This window comes from Cyprinodon tularosa, unplaced genomic scaffold (genome assembly GCF_016077235.1).
Source record: "Cyprinodon tularosa strain WSP-4 unplaced genomic scaffold, ASM1607723v1 ctg625, whole genome shotgun sequence".
Taxonomy (NCBI): Eukaryota; Metazoa; Chordata; class Actinopteri; order Cyprinodontiformes; family Cyprinodontidae; genus Cyprinodon; species Cyprinodon tularosa.
This window is the reverse complement of record NW_024039369.1, coordinates 354220-377754: the sequence shown is the minus strand read 5'-3', so window position 1 is coordinate 377754 and position 23535 is coordinate 354220. Positions and strand designations below refer to the sequence as shown.

At 39.7% G+C, this 23535-nt stretch overlaps 1 protein-coding gene across 3 annotated transcripts in view; it reads right to left on the bottom strand.

Moving 5' to 3' along the window:
- plekhg2 (pleckstrin homology domain containing, family G (with RhoGef domain) member 2) overlaps window positions 1-23535 on the bottom strand; it is a 137446-nt gene that overhangs the window by 60107 nt on the left and 53804 nt on the right. For all 3 annotated transcript variants that reach the window (XM_038307970.1, XM_038307971.1, XM_038307972.1), the window contains exon 4: window positions 16345-16445. In XM_038307970.1, coding sequence (XP_038163898.1) covers window positions 16345-16445 — 101 coding nt within the window. The remainder of the gene's footprint in view (window positions 1-16344; window positions 16446-23535) is intronic.

Sequence of the window (23535 nt, the reverse complement as noted above, 5' to 3'; positions counted from 1 at the left end):
AAACAATAATCAGAAAAAAAACTAAAATCTAATAAAACAGCAACGTTTTTTGAGATTACAACGTTTTTCAAAGTTTAATTTATGGATTTTTTATTTAAATTTCCTTTTACGAATTGAACTCAATCCCCTCCATACCTTTTGCTTCTTAAATGTGTGATGAAAGAATTCCCTCATAGATTAACAGATTCAGACTCAGATTTAATTTGTGATCGATTTGAATATACAACATATTATTTAAATTATTAATCTGCTACAGTCCTACTCAATGATCAGTAAACTGCAGGATATATCAAACGTTTGACAACTTCTCTTAGAAATGTCAGAGATATTCTTCTGGATGCAGAGGGACGCTGCCAATCCTGTGATGTTTGCAGTCGTACACTGAAAAAAAAAAAATAATGCAACCGCTTTTTGCTTTTAGTTAATCATATTTAGTTACGTTAACACAAGTGTTTTACGTCCTACCCTACTAACATGAGACAATTGTGCTAAAGTAACTAAATATTATTAAGTAAATGCCAAAAACGGTTGCATTATTTTTTCAGTGTTTACTATGTTATTAGTTCCTCTCTTTCATTTCAAACAAAAACATGAGTGTCGATCACCAAATCCTTCTTTCTAATACCAAAACACACACCAAGACTCTGTCCATCCCTTCCTCAACATGTGGCAGAACATTGCTATATTTAATCTTTACTTCCATCTGGATTACAACAACTTGTTCTTTAGTTTACGCAATAAAAGCCTCAAAATATCATCAACTGACAATAACATGAAAACCTATCAGACATTTAGACCATGAATTCTTTATTTCATTGTCTATATGATGCTGGAATATATTATGCGCTTTTCTTGTGTAAACGGATAAACTTGCCCTGTGAACAATGACACCTAATATATTCTGTCATCACTTCCGAACGAGATTAGATCCGAAGATCAGGAACACATGAAACACCACCCAGCTTGGGTTTAAACTGGAATACTGCCATTAATGTGCAACATCATAAACCGCTCAGACCTTCTGATTGGATCAGAGAAAGAAGGAACAGCAGAGGAACAATAAAACAGATTCAGGGAATGTTCTCATGGATAACAACATTCCTCTTCTTTATTTTAAAAGTGTTTTGAGTAGTGTTGCACCGATACCAGTATCATCCAGGGCCCTGATCCAATACTAAAATGGTGGTATCGGCGAGTACCAACAAATAGGGCACCGATACCATTTTGAGAGCCAAAAGTTTCATTTCATTTCAGTTCAATTCAATTTATTTATATAGCGCCAATTCACAAATAGAGACTGACACAGGAGTGGATTTTCACTCCTGTCCCGTCCCACTCCCACAGAAAACAATTGTGTCCCGTCCCGATCCCGGGCAGGGTAGACATCTAAATCCTGTCCCGTCCCACTCCTGGTGAAATTACTCCCACTCCCATCCCGCTCCCATTCAGAATGACTCCCGCTCCTGCACCGCTGTCATTCTTGGTCTCTTCAATAAGATTTCTGCCAATACATTGAATCTGAATTTCTATGAAGGGTCAGTTAAGTTCCTGTTTCTAACTGTAGTAAAGGTCAGTTAAAGTAAAAGGAATAATAATTATAAATACATAATAAAAGTAACAAACAAGGAAACAGACCATGCTTATCTTAGGTGAATAAACAATCAAACTTTTCGAAGTCGAGTTCGCCACTAACTGTTGGTCCCTCCATTGTTGTTTTTGAGCGCGGGTGAAAAACTCAGAGCTGAAGCACTGTTGGTTTTTGGGTCGTGTAGTTTTTTGGACTCGCATTATAGTGTAGGCTTCAAGGAAAAAAACTACAAAATGGCGGCGCCAGCACTGGACTTTTTTTTCTTTCTATTTTATTTTATTTTTTGGCATAGATCCTAGTTTTTTTTAGTTACTATTGGTTAGCTCCCGCTCCCGTGTGCTCCCGTTTATGTTTAATCCTGTCCCAATCACGTGATCGTTACTAATACTGACTCCCATCCCACGGGAATCTCGCGGGTATCCCGTGACCCATGGGATTCCTGAAAAAATGTCAGTCTCTATTCCCAACACATGTCATCTCAAGGCACTTTACAGTTCACCAGATCATACAGTTAAATTTATTTAGTTGACTGTTAGTCTATTCAACTATTGTCACCCATTCCAGGTAGGCAATAAAAAGTTCTACTGGATTCCCTTTGTATTAATCTTTTTCCTGCTTCACAAAGGTAGGCAGCAGCTTGACAAAGCCATGATGACAATTATTTTACATCCAAGTAGTATGCAGTTCTTCATATACACACACATCAATATCAAACAAATGGTATCGGTATCGGTCCATACTGCACAGCCAGGTATCGTGTATCGGTATCGGGGCCAAAAAATGGCATCAGCGCAACACTAGTTTTGATTGTTGCCCTTGTAGATTAAATATTCATATAAAGAGAGATGGTGTTTGACATTTTAATGCTCAGTCATGAATATTATGTGGTTTATGTGCTAAATATGATCCCTCATTCCAGCTTAGGGCCATTCATCAATCCAGGAAAAATCAAACTGAATTGGAAGTCAAACAATTTCAGGTTAAACTACTTTTTTTTTAAGTCGACATCTACTTTTCTGACTCGAGGTTTAATATGAGGACTCCTTCACTGGCTGCAGCACCTGAGATGGTTCCATGACACATGTTTCTGAAAAGAGGTCAGTAAGGAGGGAAAAAAAAGTAACATAAGCTTGGCTCAGTCTGCCTGTGTGGACTCCACAGTTCATTAAGTGTTCATATAATTTATGTGGAACCACATGCTTCATAATGTTGTAATTTCACTGGAACCCTGAGAGACTCTGGATAGTAACGGGTCTACGAAAAAAACAAAGTGAGTTATGATAAAGCTTATTGTTCAGCTGCTCTGAACGCAGCCAACTCAAGGAGGGTGTTATTTCTAACAGGCTGCAGTTTGAAAACCACTCAGACTCCCAGAGGAATTACAACCATTTTTATTCCTTAAGTTCTTCTTACACAAAGCTAATGATGGATCACTCACAGTCCAGGAAAGCTGGGATGATTTGAACTGAGAGGAGTTATTTTTAAAGCTTAGGGGTTTATTTTACTGTAAGGAGTTGTCATTTTCATAACAAATCCAGCCTAACTCATTCATTCGCGTAAATTATATAAATCTCCTTGACTGGGTAGATAATAAAAGAACGCCATTACCCAAATCCTAACAAAGGTGTTTATTTAAACAACTAAGGTATTTCTTAGATTGCATTACATTTTTATCAGTTATGAAAAACACTTTGCAGGTTTCATTTTTCCCACGGGTTTCTAAAAAGGAGGCTCCATGTTAGATCTGTTGTTAGCTTTAGGCTAACCAACTAGACTGGATTTTAAAGAAAAGAAAGACCATAAAGAAATGAATAAAGGGCTTTAAACTTTCAATCAGACACTTGCTTTAAAGAACATACAAAATTCCCTTTGGGTTCTTTTTTTTCTCCATTGAAAACTATTGCATTTTTTGCCAGAAGAAGAGGCTGGAAGTAACAAGCTAAAGTGGTGGTGCAACATTCTTTTGGAAGAGTTTTTAAGGTAATTTTAACAATTTATGCAAGTAGGGCATAGTAGTAGGGCTGTAACAATTAATCAGATTAATCATGCTTAATTGACTATTCCGATAATCATCAACTAATTTAGAAATCGATTAATCAATAATTGGTGTATAAAGACTGTAGAACATGCTTGTAGCGACCCACTTAGAGCAGTAATCATACATGTTTCTGCTGTCCATAGCGCTCCTTGACAGGGTCGTTTCTAAGTCACCAATTTAGTGCTACTTGGTCCCAATGGAATTTCCCATTGGGAACCTACTAGCTCTAAGTTGCTAACTGGTTAGCAAAATGCTTCCGACAAACCGGCCACAACCAAACTTGCTTGCAAACCTTCCGCCACAACAATCTTGATAAACGACAAACCACATTCACTTTATTCACTCGTGTAAAGTTGGGCACCACTGTGGAGAATTCGGAAATAAAACGGTTGAAACAGCCGCTTCCCTACGACTTTAACTGTAAAGTTAGTTTAAAGGAGACTTTTGTTTTACTAAAATCATTTTAGCTGACATTTGTTGGGAAAATGTTGAACTGGGACAATGGATCACTAAACTCTCAGAAAGATGGGACAATTATAAACAGGAGACAGAAAGACGACAGAAGAAGAGACTAGAGGTCAGACCTCATCGTATGAGGTTCTGCTTCCCTAACTGCATTCCCAGTAAATAACCCCTTTAAATTGTCACAAACATGCATGTTTGAACACAGTCACACACAAACGCTCCTCTTCCTCCTCTCAGTCTTCACCACCTCAAGCTCCTTTCTCTGGCGTCAGGCCTCGTTTTGTGGCTGGCGGACATCATTAGTGGGGGGATTGTGGGGAGGTTGAAGGGAGCTCTGGCGTTTTCTTTTTAATATAGTGACCACAGAGGAAAAAGAGAAAGGCTTGTAGAGAAACAGAGATGCTAATTAGTTAAGAGAACAAACGCAGCAACAGAAAGAAAAAGCTGCTAATTAAAGACAGATGTAAACCTTCAAGGAAAAAAAAGTTTTGAAATAAAGGCAAACTCTTTTTAACACTGTTTTAACTCATTCTTGACTTCATCAGTAGGAAGGAACCAAACTGAGGTCCGGTGAAAACCATCTCACACCTGATCACAGCTGACAGTCGCTGTCTCTGTCGGTCGGTCGGTTCCCCGTCACGGCGTCCCGTGAGGACGCTTCAGGTCCCGCAGGACGGACCTGTCTCTCTTCATACGTCTGACTGGGTTGGAGATGGAACATGACTTTCAGGGAACACCTGAGAAGTATTTTCCTTTCCCGATCCAAACGGTTTCTCTGGAGGGTTCTCCAGCAGTGTTACCAGAAGTTCATTAGTGAGATCCTGACCAGGCAGACCCCGCTGGGACACGGCCTCATACGAACTGAATTAATAAAAAAACAAAGTAACAAGCTGACCGTGTTAAAGCTTATACATCGTTTCATATAAAAACACAAGAACAACAAACGTCCACGGACTGTGGGGCAGCTGGACGTGGGACAGACCGATGGACCGAGACATGTTTGATTGCTACACTAGGTTTCATCATCTCTCTTTTTTTTCTTTCTCAGGACTTTCAGCTGCTAAAAAAACACAGTCACCTCAGAAACTGGTGACCCTGGTGACCCCTAAACCTTGAACCCCAACTACCACCCCCCTCCGTAGGCTGGGGGCCAAACCAAACACTCGGGGCCCGGTCTGGTTCTCGTCCTCCCACAGAGAGAGAGGACTGTTTAACAGAGTGATTAACAGCAGCTGACTGCGTGGCATCTCAGATATGCTGCTTAACTAAACTGATGAAGGAGGAGGAAGAGGAGGAGAGTCCCAGCAGAGGACGGCGATAAGAACACCAAGAAATAGAGAAGAAGATTTATGACGTCTGACTGAGCTCCCGGTTTAATCAACCAGAGAGAAAAATCCAAACATCTTCATTTAACCAATTCAGATTTCATCCAACCAGACCACGGAGACATCCAATCAGGTTCATAGCTCCCTCCTGCATGTTTTTGCAGATTTATTCACACCTTTCAGCACCAAAGATGTGTTTGTTCCAAACACATGTCACCTTTTCTTGACTCAACATCACACAGGAAGCCCTGAACTTTAGACCTTCCACCCACAGCGGCCGTAAACATCTCCGCTTCTGAACTTAATCTGTGTTTTTATTCTGAAGGCTCTCTGTCAGGACTGTTCCAGTACCAGGCAGTTAAAAGGTCCGCGTATCTTTTGAGTTTACTTTCACAGCATTAGAGCAATACTGTGGTTTCACAACAGCCCCCCCGCTAAAGGTCCTTGGAACAACATTACTGATGCTCATGACAGGAGAGCAGGTCAAGCTCTGGAGCTGCCTTCTAATGGAGGAGAGACCACAAGAAAGACACTGGTAAAAATAACACTACAGTGAAGCACGGTGGGGGCGGCATCATGACGAGGGAATGCTTTTCTTCATCAGAGACAGGAAGGACGAAAGAACGTGATTTGTAAACGCAAATTAGAAGAAAGTGCAATTCAGAAATTAACTGTTAAAAAAATGGTTTTAAAAATAACTTTGCTGTTTTTTTTTCAGACTTTCTGCTAAATGTTAAAGTTAAATGTTTTCACTTTTTATTTTTGAAATCTAATAATCACAAATGTTATTTTTCCAAATTCCTCTTTTAGATTAAGTACTTTTTTTTTTTTTGCTAATTGCATTTAACATATCAGTCTCTCCACTCCTGGTTGGCTTACAGCAATAATGGAACAAAATCCACTTCATAAAGTCTGCCTCTGAATGTACCAGACTTAAAGTCGTGTTTTTATTATTGTCTCTATGGTAACTTCAACATCATCTAATTGAGGATGAGTCTTTACAGAATTTACACCTGACTCTAGAATGTCATTAAAGTCAAGATTACACAGATTAAATCTCCCTTCAGAGGAGACCACCATGTAGATTTAAAGAAAAAAATAAACACACCTGTAAAAAAAAAGAAAAAAAGTGGTTAAAGTTAAAGATCTTCTGGTGTAATTATAGGGCTGTTTTATCTGAGAGCTGCACCCTGAGGTCAGAGCAGAATCTCTCTCTTCTGACAGCTTTTCTTACAGACTTTCTGACAGAACCAGTGCTATATGCTCAGGGGCGGCGCTAGGGGGCATACAGGGGTGGCCATGGCCATCCCTAGCCAACCATTGGCCAAACCCACCATGCAGTGGAGGTCCATTTAGACAATTCAAAGTACTGTACATGAGAAAGTACATTGAATCACATCAAAGAAGCATAGCTAATAAATAAAGACAACAGAAGTAAATCGACAAAATAAAAGTAAAATATAATAAAATAGAAAGTTATTTGTTGCTTTCGTGTGGATGTGACTCATCGCCTGAGAATTACGCAGTTCCCCTCTAAACCACAGGGTGGTAGCAGAGATATTACTGTATGAAGTGGATTTCCTAAATATAATTAACCAAAAAAAATAATAAAAAAAATACAGTAATCAATTCTCTACAACGGAGGTCTTCAACATTTAGGATGAGATGATTGTTTCCAAACCAGCTCTCTGTACTCAGCTTCTTGTCCATCTTTGATTCACCCAATGACTGCAGAGGTATCTGAGTATTTCTGCAGATGAAAGGACTCGGTCTAGTACTGGATGTCAGACGTGTAAAGAGTAAAAAGTAATGGAGAGAGAACTGTCCCCTGTGGTGCTCCTGTTTTGCTGACTCCTTGATTAGACAGCTGACCTTTTAGTCTAACAAACTGTGGTCTGGTTGTCAGGTAGTCTTTAATCCAGGCGATTGTTGATGCCTTCGCCTGAGGCCTCTGGAGTTTCTGATAAAGTGTGTCTGGCTGAATCATGTTAAATGCAATGGAGACCTAAAAAACAAGATCCTCACAGTGTTGTTTAAGCATGTTTATGATGACATCTTTAAGTGTTATCTTCTTCGTCCCTGGCCACACATCTCTGACATTGTTGTTATTGTTCAGCTGGAGCTTGCTATCCAGCCTCTTCCTGTTTGCCTCGTGGGTTCTTTCATATTGACCTACAGATGATTCTGTATAATCCTCAATAATTGCAGTTTTCCCATTCCTGAAGGCTCTATTTTGTTGTTAAGTAGTTTCTTCAGATTACTGGTAATCCTGGATTATTGGGGAAGTGTAGCACTCTTCCGGGGAGATGGTGTTATCTACATAGAGGTATATATTATCAGTCACACACTATCAGTCATTGCAGTGATGTCCTCTCCATGGGGCGGACATAGTGTATCTCCGTTTGTAGCCTCAAAACATTCTCGCGGGCTACTTTAGCTTCCTGTGACCATTTTCTTTCCCTTTAATACCCATTCAATCTTACAAGGAGGCTTCTACTCTGAGCAGGATTGTAATCTGATTTCCTAAGAGGAGGTCTTACAGTAGAAAGAATGTCCCCACTTTCCTTGAGGGGGCCCTTGGCTGGACCTTCGCTGGTTCTTCGTTGGTCCACTACAAATCATTTTTAAACATGAATATTTTTACTAAAACATTCTTTCTGTCATGATTTGTAGCCATTAAGATCTAAAGAGAAGCGTAATCTCCTGGTCTGACCCTGTAATTCAGTGAAAGGGTGGAGTCAGCAAAAAAATATGCAGGTGGGGGGTCACTCCAATGGCTGGAAGTGGAGGGAATTTCGCTGGGAGTTGGAGGGAAGTGGGCTGCCATTCGACTGGCGTTTGACTGGGAAGGACCATTTTCTTGAATGGTTGCTCCTGAACTTTTATGAGAATTATAATTTCTACCTACGATACATAATTTATTTAAAAGTAGCAAGGGGCGGGCCTGCATGTGGTGCAGTGGTTAGTGCGCACGACCCATGACACGGCCGATCCTGTTTCGAATCCGACCTGTGGTCCTTTGCAACATGTCTCTCCCCCTCTCTCATACCCCTTTTCCTGTCAGCCTACTGTCAGAAAAACAAGCCACTAGTGCTATAAAATGTTAATAAAAATAAACATGAAAGAGGGACAACCTTTAAGGTTAAGAGTTAACAAATTTGTATATATATCATGTTTGGCAGCAATTCAAAAATGTTTGTAATAAATCACAGAAATATTCCAGTATAATTTTTACCTTTAGTTCTTAATTCTTTACTCTGTATTTAGTTTCTTAGTTTATGCACTGCAGAAAATGGAAATCTAAATGAGTCATTTTTGATTAAATTAAGTGCATTTTCTCTTTAATTGAGGGGATAAGTGACACACTTTGGATGGAACAATGGAACAAGACCATTTGCATTTAAAATTAGAAAAAAAAAACAGCTTTGTCTTATTTCAAGTGCATATTACCTAATTATCTTTTTTTTTAGGCGTAAAAATACTAATTCCATTGGCAAATAATTTTATTTATCAGCTAAAATTAAGGGTAAATACACCTAATTTAAGAATTTTTAAGACTTAAATCTAGATGGTTTTTGCAGTGTTCTTGTGTTTCCTTTTATTTTACATTCTAAATTCTTCTTCAGATCTCCGTTAGTGTTCTCTTTGTTTAATAATCTCTGTTTCTTACTTCACTTTGACTCTTATTGATTAGACGCCTCAGTTTGTCTGCTTTCCACCTTCCTCAGCTGCTCCACATAATCTCCCAATGAACTAATCTGCATCAAATGTCGTTCTCCACTCTACCCTCAGTGTTTAAGCTCAGACTTCTTACTGCCATCGTGTTCATGTCAGTTAGACTGTCCTTAACCCAACAGAACTTTAGAGTATTACCCCCTTTTCCCCTGATGTGCTTTTCTATTAAAAGAATTGTGAAATGTTTATTATATCCTAGCTCAGGTTTAGTGTAAAAGTACTTTTTAATTTTTTTTATAGATCACTTATTTTTTAAATTACCTATTTAATTTCCCTTTGGGATTAATAAAGTATTTTTGCATCAAATTGAATTATAATCTGATTCATTTTTTAAAATTACTGAATTTCATAAGTGGGCGGGGACTAAAGTCCCAGGAGAACCTGTTGCTCCATGTCATCTAAATCAGGGCGATTGTTCTAGATGCCCTCTATGGCCACAACCTTTGAACTAAAGGACCAAAAACATCATGAGATGATTGTTTGTGACACACTTAAAAAAATATATGTATTATTAATTCAATTGGTCCAAAGCCTGGCACGCCTATGAAGTCCAGAGAATTTTGGCATCAAAACTGTGTATTAAAGTCACAAGCTGATGTCCCTGATCTGTGTGCTTGCTGAACATCTATGTCAGAAGAATGTGGCACTTTTGGCTTCCCGTAGCCCAGAGCTGAGTGGTGTCATGTTTGAGCAATGCTGGATGAGGTAGCCTTCCTGGCTCTGTAATGTCTGCCCATCTGGTACAGTGTGTGGGTGAGAGAGAGGAATGGTTGTCATAAACGTATTAACTTTATAACTGCTGCAGCTCAGAGTCAAATAAGGAGCCTTTCTGTGTTTCTCAGACAATATTTCCCATGAGAACCGGCGGCAGGAAGCTGAATGGAATGAAAACTGTGAGTGTTGCTGTGTGTGTGTAGTGACATTGTTGGTGTCGTTTTTGTTGGTGTGTGTGTGTGTGTTGGAGTTGACACAAAGAAAATGTGAAAGCAGCGCGAGAAGGAGGTGGTGTGACATATTTTACCAGCTTCCTTCCCAGGCCCTCTCACACACACACCCATAATCTCCCCCCACCCACCACCACCACCACCAAAAAAAACAAACAAGACACAATCAGTAGAAAATGGGTCGAGTATTAACACATCACCCCGTATGATCTCATCATTATTACCACATTATTCCCTCCTAAAAACGACCAACAGTTATTGTTACATGAGAATCTCTCCCGGATCTAATGATTGCAAAGTTGGAAAATCCAAATCTAGATAAGGCATTTTTTTTCTTAACCCTCCTGTCGTCCTTGGGGTCAATTTGACCCCATTCAATGTTTATCATTCAAAAAATAGTAGTTAACTTTTTTTTTTTTTTTGCTTCATATTTCATGACTTTTCCTAATTTGATTGGGACAACTGGTAGAGCATAAAATTTTTGGGATGTTATTTTTTGAATGTGCTGAACACATATTACACGCATTGGTTGTCCTCTGGGGTCAATTTGACCCCAAGCTGTTTTAGCTGCTAAAACTTGTCAGTGACCTAACATGACCACACCTGCAGGTGCAGAGTTGATACATTTTAGTTGATACATTTGAACTGAGACGTCTGGGGATCTGTGTGACCTTCTGAACTCACACCTGCCAAAGTAGAACTGATTTTTCCCGCCTTGTGAAGGGCGGGTTATTCCTACAACGCCATTGGTAGTTCATGCCAAATCAGGGAGGAGCAAACATAAGCTTGCACTACAGTCCTCTATCCAAATCATTCCTCACTGTGCTCTGAGTATACTGCAATCTGCACACTCTCTCTTTGAAAATGTCTTCTGGAAAAAGGTTTACTGTCAAAGAGGTTTTAGAGCAGCTCTTTGACAGTGAAAGTGACTTAGAGGAGACGGTCTCTGAGACTGAGGATTGTGTTGAGGAGGACCCTGATTTTGAGGAATTCTCATCTGATGAGAATGAGAGTGTTGACCCTCCTGTTGTCCCTCAACCACCAGCAGACACAATTTCTTCCAAAAATGGAAAAATAATATGGTCCCTTTCCCCACTGAAACAGCAGGGTAGACATAGCGCAAGTAATATAATCAAAATGGTTCCAGGACCCACCAGATATGCAGTCAGCCATGTTGATGACATCAAGTCATCATTCGAGCTCTTCATAACACCATCAATCAAAAATATTGTGATTGGCATGACAAATTTAGAGGGAAAGCGTGTTTATGGGGACAGTTGGAAAGACTTGGATGTAGTTGACTTGGAAGCCTACATTGGCTTGCTAATTTTGGCAGGAGTTTATAAGTCAAAAGGTGAAGCAACAGCAAGTCTTTGGAATGCTGAGACTCGAAGGGCAATATTTCCAGCCACCATGTCTCTGAAGGCATTCCACATTTTGTCTCGTGTCATACGCTTTGATGACAAACAAACAAGGCAGGGCCGTCGAGAACGTGACAAACTTGCTGAAGTAAGGGATGTGTGGGACAAGTGGGTGCAGCGTTTACCACTGCTTTATAATCCAGGAGCTCACGTGACTGTCGATGAGTGCCTGGTTGCTTTTCGTGGGCGCTGCCCATTCAGACAGTATATGCCTAGCAAACCTGCTAAATATGGCATCAAAATATGGGCAGCATGTGATGCACAGTCCAGCTTTGCCTGGAAAATGCAGGTGTACACGTGTGGCGAAGCACCAGAAAAAAATCAGGGCACAAGGGTTGTGCTTGATATGGCTGAAGGACTGCATGGGCATAATATTACATGTGATAATTTTTTCACGTCTTACGCCCTGGGTGAGGAACTGCTCAAAAGGCAGGTTACAATGTTGGGGACGGTGAGAAAGAACAAGCCAGAGCTTCCCTCTGAACTCCTTTCTGTCAAGAGCAGGAAGGTAACATCTTCCATGTTTGCCTTCACTGAGAAAGCAACTCTGGTCTCCTACTGTCCCAAGAAAGGGAAAAATGTCCTGCTGCTCAGCACCATGCACAAAGATGCTGCCCTGAGCAGCAGAGAAGACAAAAAGCCACAAATGGTGCAGGACTACAATGAAACAAAGGGAGGGGTGGACAATTTAGACAAGGTCACAGCCACATACAGCTGTCGACGCATGACTGCCCATTGGCCCCTTGTCATCTTCTTCCACATCATTGATGTGAGTGCATATAATGCGTTCGTGATTTGGTGTGAGATAAACAAAGACTGGAATAGGGGAAATCTCAGCCGAAGGAGGATTTTCCTGGAGGAGCTTGGCAATGCACTGGTCAGGCCTCAAATTGAGAGAAGACAGAGCCTTCCAAGAGCATCACCAGTTGCTGCAGCTATTGTGAGGGACATACAGAGGGAGAAAAACACCCCAACTCCTCCAGTGGCACAAACTGCAGGCAAGAAACGTGGCAGGTGTCAGGTCTGTCCCACCCGAAACGACTGCAAGACCAGCATGACCTGTTCAAAATGCAAAAAGTATGTCTGCAAGGAGCATGCACACACACTCTGCACATCCTGTGTACAGTAGTGCAGACTAAACGCTTGGCTACTGTGGCATGAACTGTTCCACGTTTTAGCTACTGACATTATCACACTGTTCAAAATGGGTGGATTTTCATGTTGTTTCTCTCTAAAAACTGTTCCATGTTCTAACTACTACGTGGCATGTTCTCATTATCCATTTTCTGTCACACAAATGAATAAAAAAAAAAAAAACAGAAAAAACAACCAAAAAAAATCATAAAAAAACAAAAACAAACAAAAAAACTCTATAACTCTGCCACTGCCGGTCCCATAACAAAAGAGGAGGGGTGAGTAAGATCCTACAGTAACTAGCAACAAATATATTACAACAAAATAGATAAAAATAAGTAAATAAATATGTTTATGAGAGGAAAGGGGGAGTCACCAACATTAATCAATATGGTTCATTTGGTGAGAGTCATGAATGTGCTCAAAACCTGTAAATTTGAGAAGATTTGTATAAAAAAATCAAAATAAACTAATTTTCATTTAAAGGTTTGGCCTGATGGTGGCGCTAGAGGGAAGGTCAACTCACTGATTTTCAAGGGGTTATTTATGTATTCAACAAATAAACAAAGTGCCTGTCACAAAAACTTGGTCAACAATATTCTGTAAATCATTTTCTGGAGGTAAATATCCCTGGGGTCAAATTGACCCCAAGGACCAAATTTGTTACTATATTTGAGGACGATAGGAGGGTTTCTTAAAATAAGCGCATTTCTTCTTGGATTGAGGAGGTAAAAGAGACATCTTACTTATGGAATAACACAAGTTACACTTAAAATAAGAAAACACAACTTCATTGTCTTATTTCATGTGCATATGATCTAAATATCTTATTTTAAGATTAAAAATACTCATTCCATTGGCAAAATATCTCATTTACCTACTCAAATTAATGGTAAATACACTTAATTTAAGAAATCTTTACTTATTTCTAGATCATTTTTCTAGTGTAGTATCTTTGTGGAGACCAGCTGGTGGGGAAGCTCTCCGTCCCAGTCTGATATCTATAAACCATCAGCCTTTAAATGGGGGACAGTTAATTCAACCTGGATACAGGGTAGAAAGTGATTTTATACTCCTGGTTCATGGCCTTTACATGTATAGTCATTCACAAACCGATGGTGATGAGCTACACTGTACCTACACTGCAACAAATAGAAATCTCAATAAGTTATTTTTTCTTAAAATAAGTGGGTTTTTCCTGGATTTGAGGAGGTAAGTAAGACACTTTGCCAATGGAAAAAGACAATTTCCTTTTAAAATAAGAAACAACTATTTTATCGTCTTATTTCAAGTAAATATTATCTAACTATCTTATTTTAAGAGTAAAAATACTCATTCCATTGGCAAATCATCTTATTTACCTGCTCAAATTAAGGCTAAATATACTTAATTTAAGCCATTTTTTACTTATTTCTGGATTGTTTTTGCAGTGTACAGCTGCCCCGAGGCACACTGATAGAAACCATGCTAAAATCTAAATCAAGACAACTCTTTTTTTTTTTTTTTTTTTTTTTTTAAATAAGTGCATTTGTTGTTGAAGTGAGGAGATAAAGGAGGCATTTTGCCAATGGAACAAGACAATTTAGATTTAAAATAAGAAGGCAAATTATCTCATTTACCTATTCAAATACACTGGAAAAACAATCTAGAAATAAGTAAAAATGCCTAAAATTAAGTGTATTTGCTCCCAATTTGAGTAGGTAAATGATATGGTTTGCCAATGGAATGAGTATTTTTACTCTTAAAATAAGATGTTTAGATAATATGCACTTAAAATAAGACAAATCAATTGTGTTTTCTTATTTTAAGTGCAAATTGTCTTGTTCCATTGGCAAAATGTCTCTTTAACCTCCTCAATCCAAGAACAAATGCACTTATTTCAAGAAAAAATGACTTGTCTAGATTTCAATTTTTTCCAGTTAATTATTTATAGATAATTTTTCCAGTGCACGTCAGGTGAAGTGCCTTGCTCAGGGACACAACAATAGAGACAGATGGAGCAGGAAATTGAACCGGGTGCCCACTGATTACAGGACTACCCATAGACTCTGAGCTGGCATCATATATGTAAATGTATACGGTTTACTCCCACTCTGCTTACATATATGTATGTACGGTTCCAACTTTGGACAGAAACCAAGATTACACACAACAGTTGAGTTACATTTTTATATTTTACATTTTTTTTTTCCAGAATAAGAATAAAATATATTACTGAAATAAAATCAGGGGTGACTAATATTTGATTATTAATTAAAAATAAAAAAATCATTGATATTCTCCATCATAAAAACTTTTCCTATGAGTCCAGCATTCCCCTCTTTTCCATTTGCTTTAAATATTAATATATTCCGGCTCTTTACGGGGGCAGAAGGAAAAGCCTCGACTGCACAGAAATGTCTAAAAATAAATTAAGGTTTTCCTAAAATTAGTGTATTTGTCCTAATGTTGAAAAAGTAAATTTTTTTTTTTCCTTTTAGTTAAATAGATATACTTAAAATAAAATGTAAACTGTCTTTTTACATTGGTAAATTTTCTTCATTGCTCAATGCAAATCAAGGAAAAATGCACTTAAAAAAAAAAGAATTATATTACACTATTTGCAGTGTGGCATTTAGGTGATAAAACTTATCACTGGTGCAGATATATTTGTTGAAAAATGGCATAAGAAAAAAACATTTATTTCTACTCCTGATTAAGAAAACTAAACTTCCATGGTTACAGTACAGTAGTTTCAACCTTTACATCCACAAAAGGTTTTTGAATCCTCTCATATGGGGTTGATACTAAACATTACTGAGAGAACCTTCAAGCCTGCCTAATAACACCATGACAATTAAAAACTCATTTACTTATTTCATTTTTCTGATCCTTGGCTTCCCAAGGATCAGAAACCCAACAGAAGCACAAACATCTGTTGGGTTTGGATCCTTTCAGCTCTACTGACACCGTTTCTGGGAAATATTCAGATTTTCACCGTTGGGAGCCCTGCTGATTAATGCTGCTCTGTAGCAGCAAACTGCTCTGAGCGCTTCAGCACCTAAACAGGTTTGTATTTAAAGGACTAACAGGTGTTGCTTCTTTTTTTGCAGTATTTTTTGTCTGCTAAATAATCAGCTGATTCACATCTAAACAGAAGACAATGAGATGTTAAAAGCTGTGAGTCATCAGAAGCATTTAACCCATAAATTCATGGGGATCACTGCTGGGAAATTAAAGCTGTGACTTCAGCAGAGAAACAGTGATTTATGCCCGATATTGAATCGTGGTTATTCCACGCAAGAGGGCCAATCAGGAACTAGCTGTGAGTCTAGATACAGCCGAGGCGTGGATGAAGTGGGCGCAAGATTGTGCGAAAACGGAGGGACATGAAACAAAACAAAAAACAACAAAAAACAACAGGGATCGAGGTGGAAAAAGGATCCCAGCGTTCTCGTGCACCTCACATCTTCATGAGTCGTTTTCAACAATGGTCATACAAACAAAACAAGCCGGTAAGGTACCAAACAGGAAATAGTGTATAGCGGATGTAAATTTGACCAATCAGAGGCCTCCTGTCTGCGGTCACCTACAATTTTGGAGAGTTGCAGCAGAGTGTCTGCGGAAGGGGGCGGAGGCACAATTACGTTCACTGCGACCCACACACAGACGACCTGGTTACTGAGTATAAATCAGCCTTTAGAGTGTAACCCACCTGTTGAACTCGTAGATGTCCTCGATGTTGCAGAACAGCGTGCTGACCTGCTCTGGTTTCAGTGGCAGGGCGCCGCAGTCGATGATGCAGCCCAGGTAGTCCTGCAAACACACATACGGGTGAGCTGAGAGAAAACACTGATCCATGCCCCTGAGGGTTGGATGATGGAGGAGCAGCTGCTTGGACTTTGACTAATCAGGAATGTCAGGAAAAATCAGTAAACTCAATAAGAGCGAATCCAGAACCCCATCTCAGCCTGTGTTAATAGGAGATGACGTTTAGTTTCATTTCTACATCACTGCCTGGACGTCCACCTCTGAGCTGCAGGCACCTACAAAACCTTCAGACTGAAGAAGAAGCGTGAACAGGAAACTAGCAACGCTGCAGAACGTCAGATTAGATTCAAACAGGAAGGAGAGATGGGTCAGATATGGTGAGATAATAATCTGACTGTGAGTCTTTCAAATCTTAGTCAGGAGGCTCCAGGCTGGAAGAACCAAAGAACCTCCTGCTGGCCTTCACAACATTTAGTTATAGGGAAAATACTAGAACATAAGACATGCCTGAACCTCTAACTAGCAGAGGCCAGAGTTCAAAGGTCAGGGGTTAAAGTCGCTGTGGTGTGTAAGTTTGGACAGCAGCACTAAAGAAGCAAAGAAAACCAATAATGGAACATATAAGCCCTAAGAATCTCAGAACCAAGGGAAACGTTGATTTTCTAGGATGAAAAGGTTTTAATAAAGTGAAAGTTTCTAACCTGCTGAAATCAGGAACCTAAACTATATTACTGCTCCAACTGGCTCATAGTTTGTCCCCCTAGAGGTGGGAGATCACTGCTGCGGCTCATCAGAAATAGAACCTAAAAAAAAAAATCCACTTGACTTTGTTTCCAATTTTTAAGATGTTTCGCTTCCCATCCAGGAAGCTTCTTTGAATAAAAATGTCAGAAATAGCGTTGAGTTCAAAGCTTTATATGGAGTTATAAAAATAAAAAGAACAAAGTTGCTTTCATGTTTTTTTTTATTTTCATTCCTACATTGAAAGTTTTCTTTCTGATTCCTGTTAAAAATGAGTTTTTCTTCTCCACTGTCGCTACAAGCATGCTTAAAGTGAGGGATTGCCTTCGAGTCAATGAGTCGATGCAATCAACTGGTTTTCCTTAGATAAAAAACTTTGAATCAGAGACACGATGACGTGTTGTGAGTTGGTGCTATATAAATAAACTAGATGGAATTGAATTATAAAGCATGTTTTTGTGTTTGCAACGATAATGGATCAGAATCCACAGAGAGCCTCCCTGATGGTGGGTTCACTTCCCACCAGAACTGCTTTTCAAATCTAAGAATTGGTCAAAGGCTGCTTTTTGTTTTCCTGTGGAAAAAAGGTCGAGCTTTGAGGATGCATGGCAGCTTGTCGAGGCCGAGGGTCTGAATTAACAGGGATCCCAGCTGCTATTCATCCCTTAGATGAAAATAACAGCTGATTGAAGCTACGTTCTTTAATCCTAATAGATTAATAATCCAGAAATATTGACTTATTTCTAGAATTATTTCTTCCCAACATCTTGAATTGGATATTAATATATTTCAGGATGAAATGTGCTCAACAGACTTTGTTTAATTCATGGGTGAGTTTTTTTTAGACGGCTCTTGGTTTTGACAGGTCATTTTACGTGATTTATGGATTTGCTTGGATAACTGTTGGTCTCTTTGTTTTGTTGTTTCTCTGCCATTTAAAGATCTTTTCCTCATCGTTCATTTTTCTACTTTCTTGTTCCTCTGGTTTCCATTTGCTCTCTCAGATCCCAGCCCAGCTCTCCCCTCTGTTGCCCCCTTCCCCCTTTGTCTGGCTGTTTTTCTCCCCCCTCTGTTTCCTGTCCCATTTGGCTGCAGGTCAGCGGTGTGATCCCCTTGCAGTCACAGTCAGTTTTCGCTGCAGAAGAACTTGGTTCAGCAGTTTCTCGTGAGGCCGACGGCGGAGGAGAAGAGCCGAACCAGGTGGAGTGATGTCAGCCTTGCTGGCAGTCGAGCTGCACTTTAATGAGAACTTCTTCAAAAGAAAAACGAGTCTGTAGGGGATCAGCGGTGACGAAGAGGAGCTGTTTTCACCCGGCCGTTCTTTTCCTCTTTCTGCATGTCTGCTTTGTTACTAAACACACACAAACAGAAAGCCCAACGCACACACAGGCCTATTATGGTTATTGGTTCAGATTCCAAGTAGGCCTGACATCATGTAGCCTCAATCAAAACCAGACCTCAGCTCAACCTCAAACTGCGGAGAGCGACAGGAGCCAAGGCTTGCATTACAAGACAAACAGGCAAACATGCATGGATTATCTGTCAGAACTCCCCCAACATGGGAATTCACCAGGAGACAATAAATGACCAGGAACCCAGAAGCAAAATTCACGAGGTTTTCACAGGAGAAAACTAAAATTCATCATTTTCAAAACTTTTTAATATCCTAATGATAAATGACTGTCTGTCCACCTGTCTGTCTGTTCACCTCTATGTCTGTCCATCTGTCTCTCCGCCTGACTGTCTGTCCGCCTGTCTGTCTGTTCGCCTCTATGTCTGTCCATCTGTCTCTCCGCCTGACTGTCTGTCCGCCTGTCTGTCTGTTCGCCTCTATGTCTGTCCATCTGTCTCTCCGCCTGACTGTCTGTCCGCCTGTCTGTCTGTTCGCCTCTATGTCTGTCCATCTGTCTCTCCGCCTGACTGTCTGTCCGCCTGTCTGTCTGTTCGCCTCTATGTCTGTCCATCTGTCTCTCCGCCTGACTGTCTGTCCGCCTGCCTGTCTGTCTGTTTGTTCGCCTGACTATCTGTCCGCCTGCCTGCCCACCTGTCTGCTCGCCTCACTGTCTGTCCGCCTGTCCGTCTGTCTGTCCACCTGACTGTCTGTCCGCCTGTCTGTCCACCTGACTGTCTGTCCGCCTGACTGTCTCTCCGCCTGTCTGTCTGTCCGCCTGTCTGCCTGCCCGCCTGTCTGCTCGCCTGACTGTCTGTCCACCTGTCTGTCTGTCCGCCTGTATGTCTGTCTGTCCGCTGACTGTCTGTCCGCCTGCCTGTCTGCCTGTCCGCTTGTCCATCTGTCTGTCCGCCTGACTGTCTGTCCGCCTGCCTGTCCGCCTGTCCATCTGTCTGTCCGCCTGACTGTCTGTCCGCCTGCCTGTCCGCCTGTCCATCTGTCTGTCCGCCTGACTGTCCGCCTGTCCATCTGTCTGTCCGCCTGACTGTCTATCTGCCTCTCTGTCTGTCTGTCTGCCTGCCTGTCTGTCCATTCAAACAGCTGCAGGAAATATAACACATTCTTTGTTACATGTTTATAAATTAGGACACATCCCTCGCTCCAGCCATAATCAAAGAGTAACAAAGCATCTCAGATAAAAACACAGAGAACTATGTAAAGAACGATCCACTCTGTCTGTGCCTCCATTTCATTCTCCAATCTCTGTTATGCAAATAATGAAGATGAGCTGTTATCCTAACAGAGGAACCGTCCTAATTAGATAAACTACTTGGGAAAACATTAGTTCTGACACGCAACAGGCAGGTATTATCAGGGTTTATCAGACTCACACATCATTGTCAATAATGATTCCTAACAAACATAACAGGATATTAGAAAAGAAAAAATGTGAAGAGCTGCCATCAGTGTCATCAAGAAATCATCCAAATAGATTCCAACAAAGATAAAAAAGTTTTTTTTTTAAACCCACTGGACTTTGTCTTAAAAGTTTGAAGACGTTTTGCTTCCCATCCAGGAAGCTTTCTCAGTTCAAAACGTCAGGAGTAGCATTGAGTTCAAGACTTATAGGGTGACCCAAACAAAAGCCTTGTTATGGCTTAGAAGACTTGCAAATAGAACCGGAAGAAAAGCTCCGCCCCTTAGTAATGGGAGGTCGTTGAGGTCTTTGTTGGCCTGTGAAACCCCATACTGGTCTATACCTCTGAAAGATTCCTGAATGAGAAGCTAAACATCTTCAAACTTGGAAAACAAAGTCCAGTGGTTGTTTTTTTTAAAAACTTTTTTAACTTTGTTGAAATGAACATGACCTGGATGCCTGAGAGTCTTCACTAGTATATCCAAATAGATGTTTTAAAATTGACTGCTGGTCTTTAATTTGTATTTTTAGAGTTACTTATATGTAGTTTGCGCAATTTATTAGTAATTTCAATTGACTAAGATGAAGTGTCTGTTTACTTAGTTTAGAAAAATGAAAGTTTCATTGAATAAAAAAGGAAGTTATGAATTGAGTGACGAAGGCTTATGAATCAGAAGAATGAAAGTAACAACGTCGTCTCGTTACCTAAATGTTCAATACAGGATTATTTGCAGAATTATTTCACATAGGCTGCCATGACCTATATTTATAAATCATCTCCCAATGTTGTAGCATTGAAGGATGTAATCAGTTTTAACACACACCAATCATCTCATTATAATGAGATAACTGCTTTCGTTATATTTAGATAATTCAATTCAATTTCAATTCAGTTTATTTATATAGCGCAAATTCACAACACATGTCATTTCAAGGCACTTTACAGATAATGAGAAAATTAACTAGAAAACCACCCTGAAAAAGCTGCTGAGTATCTAGGCTTCCTTACTAATGTTATTTGAGGATAATTTCAGTATTTTGTGTCTTTGTTTAAGAAAAATAGGAGATTAATGGGAGGGGAGATGAGAAAAGAACAAGAAGACTGAAAGAAGAGTTAAAGCGAGGGAAGAAAAAAAGTGATGATAGAGGAAAAAATGTGAAGAAGGGAGAAAGGAAGAGTAAAGCAAAACAACAGACAATGATTACTACTAATATCACAGACATTCCTCCTGTTACACTTGATTTTTATTGCTTAAATATTAATAAGTATATGACTAAGAAATCTGATCAAGCTTCTTAATTTAACTTTGTATCATAACATATTTTATCTCTGAGTCAGAAATGTAAGCTAATGTCTAAGTAAGCACAGCTCCTTAGTTACAGTTTTTCTTAATACATCCACTATCTGCTTCTTAACAAGGGATCCAGCATTATCCCTCCACTGAGGCAACGACTGTATCATCCCACAGCTCTATTCCACACACACCGTCATTTATTTCCTGTAATAATAAGTAAATTAAAACCTCAGAAGGACTTCTCTACAAAGCCAGGAGGAGAAGGAGAGCAGGAGAGAAGAGAAGAAGCTGACAGACAGCTGATGAAGCTGACGACAGCCAAGCTCTCAGTCCCTGCATTGGATGGCAGAGGATGAAAGCAGCTGTAAATTTTCTCTTTTACTTCAAAAGGATGTTTCACACTCCAAGAGGACAGCTGACAGACACACACACACATTCGACTACCGCTGCACCTGGACCAACGAAGGATGAAATGCAAGCATTCAATCATGCAACCGGATCAACAGACTCTTTTTTTTCAATTGAGAAACTTCAAAGTCATCTACAGAAGTCTGAAACATTCCTCAGTTAAAGTGAAACACTAACTCATCTGCTGTTATACAACAGAAATGCTGGTAAAGCTTTTAACCCTTTACCAGCATTTTCCTTCTCCAGCCTGCATTGTGCTGGGAAAATGTTTAACCATTTAGTTGACCACGCAGTTAAAGGGTTAAAGGTATTTCAGCTCAGGTGACTTAAAAACCAAATATGTAAAGAAAATATCTAATATTCTTTTAAAAATAGAAAAGATGATGCAGCATTTAATAAGAAAAATGTTGGATGAAAGTGGATATCTCAAGTCGAGCCTTACTGAATAACGCACTAATAGAACTTTATATGTCTCACAATGGAGAAACTCACCTCTGCATTTAACCCATCCCTTTAGAGAGCAGTGGGCTGCCATTGTGCGGCGCCCGGGGAGCAGTGTGGGGTTAAGGGTCTTTGCTCAGAGACCCAGAGTGCAGGCTTTGGAGATCGAACCGGTACTTGCACTACACTGCTCTAACCACTAGGCCAAAACTCCCACAATAACAATCCAATAATAATAATCAATTAATGAATTAACCTAAAATAGATTTTCTAAAACACCATATTTTACTTGTATCAAGATGATCTTTCCATAACATTGAGGTTTAAAATATTTTTCTTACAAATTTGTATTACAACTACATTGTTATATTTTAACAATTAATTGATAATGATAAAAAAATAGAGACTGAATAAAGGTTTTATCATACATTTAAAAACTTGTTTAGAATATATAAGAAAACAGAAACATGTTACGTTACTGAAAAAACAAAGACAAAGAAAATCTGTTGAAAGAAAGAGATGTATTCCTATAATTAAAGGAAAGGGTATGTCGCTGTGACATACTGTCAGACTGGTTCCCACTTGGTTCCAGTGAAGTTGATGCTAACTATGCTACAGCTCTCAGTTTTTACAGTTGAAGGTACCAGATCTGCTCGGGCCCTGTGCATGCCAGCGATGTTACGCTATATGATTGGCTGAATGTCGCCACATGACTTAAAACATTTTGGTCGCCCAGACAACGATAATAACAATCCAGTGTCCGTGTGCCGAGATGGGAGCATCTGTAGCGTTAGCATGTCTAGTGATCGATAATTGATAACAAAGCTAAAAAAATATGTTTATGCTGAACAGTGTAATTGCAAGACGGCGATATAAAGGGATGAAAGCTGAGAAGCTGTGTTCAGTAGCTAACAGGCCAGCCTCTTTTAGCTCAGTCTGTTAGCCATCTTGAGCTACACTGCTTATAACTTGTGTCAACAACAACAGTTTGTTTCCCAAAAGAGAACTAACTGTTGTTTTCTTTGTCTAAATCTGTCCTCCATTTTTCCTGCACTGCCCTCAGATCTTGATAAAAAGAATAAGAGGAACCACTGAGATGTTTTGTGTCACCTTGGTAAATGGCAGATATGTCTGTCTTAGAGGGCAGTACTTTCCTTCAAGACTGAGAAGGATTGTTTTCAACTTTCGGCTACTTTAGATCGTTGATGAAACTGAAAATAATAGCAAATATGTGCAAATATGTTTAGACTCCAGGAGAGATCTGATTCTTGAGAAATAGGTTCATTACAGTTTGTCCTGTGGCGTTGGCATATAGTGACGTCATAAGACGTCTGACCACCTGAGCAGATCTGGTACCTACACCGTAACCCAACAATCAATGGAAGATATTAATGCTGTAAGCAGCGCTTTTAAATGTTGGTTCTTGTTCTGGTTGCTCTCAGT